The sequence below is a fragment of the Leishmania infantum genome, chromosome 23 (assembly GCF_000002875.2).
Source record: "Leishmania infantum JPCM5 genome chromosome 23".
Taxonomy (NCBI): Eukaryota; Euglenozoa; class Kinetoplastea; order Trypanosomatida; family Trypanosomatidae; genus Leishmania; species Leishmania infantum.
This window is the reverse complement of record NC_009407.2, coordinates 277,714-285,544: the sequence shown is the minus strand read 5'-3', so window position 1 is coordinate 285,544 and position 7,831 is coordinate 277,714. Positions and strand designations below refer to the sequence as shown.

General features: G+C 59.0%; 2 protein-coding genes across 2 annotated transcripts; both read left to right on the top strand.

Moving 5' to 3' along the window:
* Positions 1–241: 241 nt before the first annotated feature.
* LINJ_23_0780 (conserved hypothetical protein) lies at positions 242–1,084 on the top strand (the record flags this gene model as incomplete). Its single annotated transcript, XM_001465716.1, has 1 exon — positions 242–1,084. The coding sequence occupies one exon, from the start codon at positions 242–244 to the stop codon at positions 1,082–1,084; it is 843 nt and encodes a 280-aa protein (XP_001465753.1).
* A 4,330-nt stretch (positions 1,085–5,414) lies between these two features.
* LINJ_23_0770 (conserved hypothetical protein) lies at positions 5,415–6,200 on the top strand (the record flags this gene model as incomplete). Its single annotated transcript, XM_001465715.1, has 1 exon — positions 5,415–6,200. One exon carries the CDS (start codon positions 5,415–5,417, stop codon positions 6,198–6,200), a length of 786 nt encoding a protein of 261 aa, XP_001465752.1.
* Positions 6,201–7,831: the final 1,631 nt, after the last annotated feature.

Below are 7,831 nucleotides of genomic sequence, written 5' to 3'. Positions count from 1 at the left end.
TTTCATAAAAACAGAAAACGAAAGAACAACGAGATCGAGTGCGTCTACACACCGTTCGCGACTCTTGCGTGCATGGCGTGGTGAGTTGGCGACGTTGTCTGACCTCTGTAGTCCCCCTGAGCGGCCATACCCTGAAGCTTATCACACGCGCGCGCTCCCGACTGCCACCAAAGGATTTTCGGTATTCGTTTCGTCGAAGTCCTGACAAGTGCGGGTAGCTCTTCCGCGGATTTCTGCGCATATGATGTCCCTCCGACAACATCTGTTCAATCAACGCGAAGTCGTCGCCGTATTTTTGGATCTTGGCGATGCAACGGTGCACATCACGGATGTGGCCCTGCCAGCACCGCACTCAGCGCTCGCGCCCTTGGGAGGCGCTGCTGCTTCTGCGCATGTGCCTCCTCTGACACGCCTGGATGTGGTACGTGAGGCGCTGGTTGCGTTCGTGCGCGCCAAGGTGCTTTTTGTCCCCCGAACCGCGCTCCTCACCTTTCGCCTGTACGTCGTGCGCGCCGGCGGTGCCACAGGAAAGGGACACGAGAACGGAGAGGCAGTGGTACAGGAGCTATCGGCGCTGGGTCCTGCCGGTGCGACTGGCGGCCGTGCGATGCAGACCGCCATCAAGGCCCTTGATCCCAGTCTGCGGGGCCCGAACAACAGCTGCGAGAGCGGTGCTGCGTCGTCGTTGCCGACAGTCTACACCGGAGTGGTACGGTGCCTGAAGCGGCTTCTCGAGGAGGCAGAGCAAGCGCAGCGGCAGCCCGCCGACCAGGCGGTGATGTGGATGTCCAAGAGCGCTTCGGTGACTGTGCTCGAAAACTCATCCTTCGCTTATACGAAGGGTCCCCCAGCTGCCACGGCTTCTAGCAACAACGCAGGGCTGCCTTCCGCTTCGCCAACTCGCGGAGGCCCACCAGCGACTGCTGCAGCGGTAAACCAGGAGGTGTGTGCCGTGATGCACGGCATCGTCCTGCGCTCGCGGCAGTGCCCTCTTACACTGCCGAGCTCTCGCGCGCAAGCCAAGGCTTCGACAACTTCGTGCAGCGCGGGCTGCACTCCTACCACTGCGGCGCCACACTGCTGACTCGATGTTGTTTCACTAGCTCCCCTTGACAGCGTCTCTCAGACACCACTGTCTTGCTTTTCCGCTAACACCGGCAGCGCTGCGGCAACGGGAATACCGCATGAGCGCGCACCGCCACTGTCAACTGAGCTGAGCATCGACGATTCCTGTGCCTGCGCGTTGCTCGACCCGGTGGAGCTCACAGGTATTAGCCACCGCGGGCTCGCACTCGGGCCGGCACTCGCTCGACTCATCTCCCTAAAGGAGCGCCGCACTTGCTGTTTTGTGCGCCCCCTCACTCGCTGTTGTGGATCTTCTTGCATTCGCTCCGACGTCTGCAGATGCAGGGCCAGCTTCCCTCTTGAGCCGTGCAGCGTTCAATGCCGGCGATGGAACCACCTCCCAAAAGCGAAGAAGCACGTCCTACATGCTGTACGTCCCGGCTGCTGAAGTGATAACTGGTACTACCGCAGAAAAAAACATCACCTCACAGCTTGCTCCTTCGCCGAAGCCATCGGTGCCGTCAGCGTCTTCGCGGCGCTCAGAATTTCCGCCGGTACTAGCAATGCGGGCCGGAAACGGCAGCACTTCTGCGCAGTCGTGGTGTGTGTGCGCCCCTGTCGGCACAACGCACCACTCCCTCCTCGACATGCCCGTGCAGCGCGGCGCCGCTTCCGCCGAGCAATCGCCGCAGCAGATCAACCTACGAAGACCCATCAGGAACAGTGCTACCGCTGCTGCTGCTGCTAGTGCGGGTCTTCCGACTCCTTTGAAAATATTACGCGAAGAGGTGGAGATCGACCTTGCCATGGAGCGACACGGCAGCACCACGGCCGACGAGGTTCCATCTCAATCACCTGAATCTTCGACGAAGCTGCCAACCCTGCAGCTGAACCGAGCAGCCACCTACGACGTGTGCACGCAGGGACGACGAGCGCAGGCTGCTCTGAGCTCAAGTGGGCGAGGCCCGAAGAAGGGCCCACCGCGCCCTCAGCCGCAGCCACCGCATCAGCGGCCGCTAAATTCCGGCGTCCGCAGCGGTAACGTCATGGTCTCAAACGCGCAGGTGCCATCCACATCGGCAGCGGCAGCGCATCAACAAGTGCAGAGTCAGAGCACCCCCTAACTGCAGTCAACGGCGTTTCCGGTGCTGGCGCCATTCGTTACTCCGCTTCCGTTGACGCATCCACACCCCTTCCTATCCACGCAATCTGGCCGCGTCACGGCGCGGCGCGTGAACGGCGCTCGAGCAAACCCCGGCACTCAGGCCACCGACCCTAGCAGCGGAGGCGGCAGCGACGGTAGCAGGAGGCCCAGCACGGCCGTCAGTAGCGGCACGTCGTCCAAAAGCACGCCGCTCGGCACGATGGCGAAGGGCAGCGCTTCGCCTCCGAGCCATCCCCAGTCGCCGGTAAAGTGACCTACAGGATTTCGCAAGCAAGGTGAGGCGGCGAGGGAACCGATTGAAGCGATGCGTGGAGAAAAAGCCGGTAAGTGGTGACAGTCGGCTTCGGGGGCAATCGGCGTAAACGTTTGCGTATGCGCGTGCGCCTTGCTCATCTTGCGTCCCCGCTGTCTCTCCTGCTTTGCCCTTGTGTCTGTGTGTTTGTGTGCGCCGATTTACACCTCTCTCCCTCATCCCGCTGTGCCCCCCTCCCCGTTTTCCCTGTGTAAGTCCGTTTCTCTCGTGTATGTATTCGCCCTCGGTCTCTCCCGATCCTCTTTACTTATGCTTGATGCGTACTACCGCCCTGCCGTGTCTTAGACAGCGCTCTCTCTCTGTATTCGTCTGCGTTTCAGCTCCTCCCCTCACTCCCTCCATCCCTTCCCCTTAACTCCATCCCTGTCTTTGATGCTGGTGTACTTGTAGGCATATCTTGCGGATGCCGATGGAGGGGGAGTTGGTCCTGCTGGTTGGCTGTGCTACGGCTGCTTCCAGTACGTGAATGACCCGACACATATCGTTCTTTTGTTCGACTTCCTTTTTTGTTGTTTTGTCTACTCGCGCGTGTGCATGTGAGCACATCAAAACCGTGCGAGGTGAGAGCGTGCCACTAAACTTGTCAAAGGACGTCGAAGGAAGATCAAACAAGGTGAAGCGCGAAGAAGCACGCTTGCGTGAAGTAGGACAACGATGCTGGGACGAAGGCGAATCGAGGTTGCGCGCGCGGGGCCGTGCGTGTGTACACGTGAATGGGACTGGAACTTTATTCCTTCACATCCATCTTTTTGTTTATGCCTAGGTGCAAGCAATCAGATCTCCGGCAAAGGTGGCAAATCCCTGTCGCCCTCTAAACCCAATCGCCCGCCACAGTAGTTTGCAGAAGCGCCCCTGCAGCCTTTCCCCCCTCCACGTCTTTGATATGCAGTTCTCTGTCGGTCTGTGATTCGTGTTATTCTTCGTCCTTTTTTTCCGTCCTTCTCCCCTCCCTTTCACCGGGTGCGCCAACGAAGACGCGACAGCAATATGAATGCATCGCCGTTCTTCCCTGCTGGCTTCGCGGGGAGGGGAGCTACTGGCCGAAATGTGCAACGACAAACATGTGCATGCCTATTTCTGTGTGGGGATCCTCGCTGGGAGACATGACATTTTTACTTGGTCGTTATCCATTGTGCTTGGGACACCCCACACCTGTGCCCATAAGCTGTCCCCCTCTCTTTCAGTGCTCCATTGTGTACGATACGTGTGCACTACTTTTGCATTGAGTGCCCTCGTATGTCTTGCCTGTGGTGTCGTTTCGCGTCTTCCTCGGAATTGTGTTGCCGTCAAGGTGCGTCTCTACGCGGCTTCTCAGTTCCCAGTTTTGTTCGCAAGCAGGCATACCGACAACTCACGTCGCCCCCCTCCCCTTGGTGGTTTTGAGCGGATGACGCTGTCCACACGGAGTGCGCAACAAGAGAGGCTCTCCCCCCCCCCCCACAGAGACACACACCTTTATGTGTAGGCACACTTTTGGCGGCGCATGAGTGTGTCACGGCCAGTGTCCCGGCGATGTTTCTCACGTCGCCGCTACTGGGACAGGGTGTAGACCTGGCCACAGCATCTGCTTAACGGATCAATGCGACCCGCGAGCGTGGCGAAGGCGCAGCGGAATGCTGAAAACTGCGCGCAGATAGCAGGCAGCGCCGGCGATGCGCCGCACGTTCTCATTCCTTCAACGTCTTCCTCTCTACCCCGTCGCGACGCCGGGGTCGCTGCGAAACATGTGCAATCATCGGCTAATCTACAAGTGACAGAGTCGTCTTTTTAAAAAAGACTAAGGCCGTTGCTCGCTGTATCCGTGGATACCCTGCCATCAGGGCGGGTGGGGGGGGTGTTTGCCAGACATCCCCATCACGGACTGGGTAGGTCCGCGTCTTCTTCACCACGACTCCCATCTCGTATGCCGCCCTCTCCTACTCGTCGTTCTCGCGGTGCACCGCCGATCGCCCCAAGCGTCATCTCGCCCCCCCTTGTTGCACGACACACACACACACACACACACACACACACACACACACACACCACATTTCACACTTCTCTGCCCCTTCCCCTTCTCCCCCACGCTACCTTCTCTCTTGCTCATGTTGGCATCGCCATATACCAAACATGCGCAACGGCACCTGTGCCGCTCTTCCTTCATAATTTACACGTACACGTACGCATCTGCGAAGGCGAGCGGATCCCCTTTCTCTTTGTTGTAGCTCCCCTCCGCTGCCGCGTGTGCATCTCTTCTCAAATTTTCGTTTTCTTGCGCTCTCCGTTACATTGCCCTACGGCAGGCTTCTTTTCGTGTGGGCTCGTGCGGCTGCTCACACGAGGGACGTATCGAGCCCCCCCCTCTCCCCGTTGCATGTGCCGCTTTCTCTCGCAAAAGCAGCGCTTTTTCATAGCTATCTTGTGCAAGCTGCTGCTGTCGTGCTTGTTGTTACTATTATGTAACAAAAGTGTGCGTGCGCGTGTCGTCGTCTTGTGGGGGGAGGGAGGGAGGGAGCCCTTTTCTGCTTTTGTGTTTCATCTCCTGCCTTCCTTGCTTACCATACACACACACACACACACACACACGGTGGGAAGGAGGGCATCTACGCGAGCACGAAGCCCTCCCTCTTTTCCTGTAGAGACTCGCTTGCCTCCTCGTCTATGCGTGCGTGCGTGTTCGTTTTTATTTGTTACCTTTTATGCTGTTCGCTTGGTGCTTTACCACAGCGTGTATCGCGCTTGAGTTTTTTTTTTCGTGTGTACCGGTGCCGTTACAGCGGGACTCTTCAGTTGTTACCCGAACCACCCCCTCACCTTTGGCAAACCCACACTCCTCCTTAATAAGCAAACTCAGGTTTACCACCGCTCCCGCGTAAAGCAGCCTGCGCAAGCATGGGCACCGGCACCGGATGCTTGTACGCGTGCGCCCCCTTCACGCTCATCGTCTCCATCCTTCTCTTCATGCTCTCTGTCATGCTGCGCAACGGCAACTGGACTTTCGCGGTTCTAGCTGCGAAGCACAGCTGGGACGCGGAAGCGAAGTCGCGCTGCTGCCGCAATGGCGGCCTCATCTATCTTTTCACCTCCATCGTGCTCTGGGTGCTGGTGGTCGTCGACTCGTTTCTCATCCAGCTAAAGAAACTGCCGACCTCTGCCTCCAAATGGTGGCGGCAGCGTCGTCTACCCAGCTTGCGCGAGCTGATGCGTAAACGGCGCAAGGCGTTAGAGACGGAAGGCGTGGACCACGCCACGGACGTCATTGTGATGACGACGACACCGACCACAGCAGTCAGGACGGCCGCCGCGAAATCTCCGCAGCGTTCGGCTCCTTCGGCGTTCGCGCTTCCTTCCGCGGAGGCGGCATCGCCTCCGACCGTTGTAATGGCAGGCGATCCCGTGGCAGCGGACGATTCTCGAAGAAACACGAGCTCAGCTGGTTCCGCGAGAGCCGATGCAGGCCGCATGGGTTTCGTGTTCTTATGCCCTTCATCTCCGGCGATGGGAGGGGCCTCTGTGAATGCCGCAGTGAACATCAGCTCCGCGAAACCGCTGCCGTCTGCTGGGCAGGCCTATGAAAGGTTTGCTCGTGAAGAGGCGCAGGACCGCCAGCCCTTGCCAGTAAGCGCGACCACGTCGGCTGCGACCAGCGCGCAGGAAGTGGATTACTTGCTGTCGTAGGAGAGGTTGGCGACGGAAGAAAACATATGCAGGCCGACTGACGCACACGCAGTGGCTGCCTGTGCGCCGTTCGCCCGTGTGCATTCTCTCGCCGCTCTTTCTGTGTATTGCCTGAGCCTTTCACCTGTGTTTCTGATGATCGGGAAGAGGGTGAATGGGGGAGAAAGACATTCTTGCAGAGAGGGTCTGCGCAGGAGCGCGCATAAAAGCGCTGCTGTGATGTGGTCGACTTCCCTCCTTCCAAACCTGAGTCTCTCCCTTCCTTTCCATTGGGTGCAGGCGCGCTGTGCCGTTTTAGCCATGTGCCGAAGCTTTTGGAGGTGGGAGCTGCCGTCTCAGCCACGTACCGCGTGATAGGGAGTCGCACAGATCCGGGGGTTTGCTTGTCATGCATCAGTCAAGGCAAAGTCGGCTAGCGCTCCCTTGCGCCGTTCATGTGATGGCCAATGCCATTCCTGAGGCCGCCGATTTCTCAATCTGCTGCACTGCTGTTTGTGTTCTCTGGCTCTGAGGAACCTCACGCGCGCGCGCGCGTCTGAACATCCTCGCCGCCTGGGTATCACTTTTTCTGCCCCGTACCCCGTAAGAAGTGCGCTGCGGGAAAGAGAGAGCGTAGTAGCCAAGGGTGATGTACAAACGTGCATGCATTTCCATACGGACCTGCACGGGGAAGAGCGGCGTGAACCTCTTTTGGCCGTCCTTGGGAAGCCTTGGCCAGCCAACAGCGGCGTGCCAGCGCCAAGGCGAGGTGTAAAGGGAGGCCCGCTCCCATCATCTGCGCCGTGACGTGCGCCAGCGCCCGGTGTTTGATTACTCTGTCACCGGGAGCACGGCAGCCGTGACAACTCCCAAACTCCCGCGGTCGCAAGGTTGAAGCGCAGAGTTTCTCTCCTGCCGCACTTGCGTCGCAAGTACTCTGCAATGGCGGGTTTCAGGCCACCCGCCACGACGACTAAAGGCTCGGCGGGAGAGGGAGTGTGCAACTGATGCTTGCCACCGCGCCGAAGCTAGGAATGACTGTGCTGCCCCCCTCCCTCAAGAAACATTGGTCCGCTCCGTCATCCTCGAAAGATCATCCCATCACGGCGCCGTCTTCCAGGCCAGAAGAAGCGCGATTCAGAGCATCCCTGGCGGCCCACTCGCCATCGGGAGCAACACATCTCGGAAGACAGGTGGCGCCTCGTTTCTTTTTTTTTTGCTGTGACTCGGCCATTCCGCGCCGGATCCCTTTTTGGGTCGACATCATCGCCTGGTACGCGACCCCCCCCCCTTGGGTTGCGCCGTGGCGCGCCGCGTCAAGATCTACCATTTGTAGAACGATATTCCTGACGAACCCGTTCTGTGTCGTGCGGGGGGGGGTAGTCTTTCTCCCGAAGCGCAGGGCTCACCGCTTATATGCCACGCGGTGCGCTCCTCAGGCCCCTCTTTGGGCTGCCGAAAGGCAGCGTGGCGTTCGCTGCTTATCGGTGACGGGCTGGGCGTATCACCTCGCTTGATCGCCAGTGGAGCTGGAGCACCTTTGTCGGCGCTGGCGAAGCCCCATGCCAAAAACACATCAAGAAAGAGGTGACCGCGCTGTATGTTTGTTCGTGCGTGCCTTCGTGTACGCATGTGGATCGCGAGAACTGCGT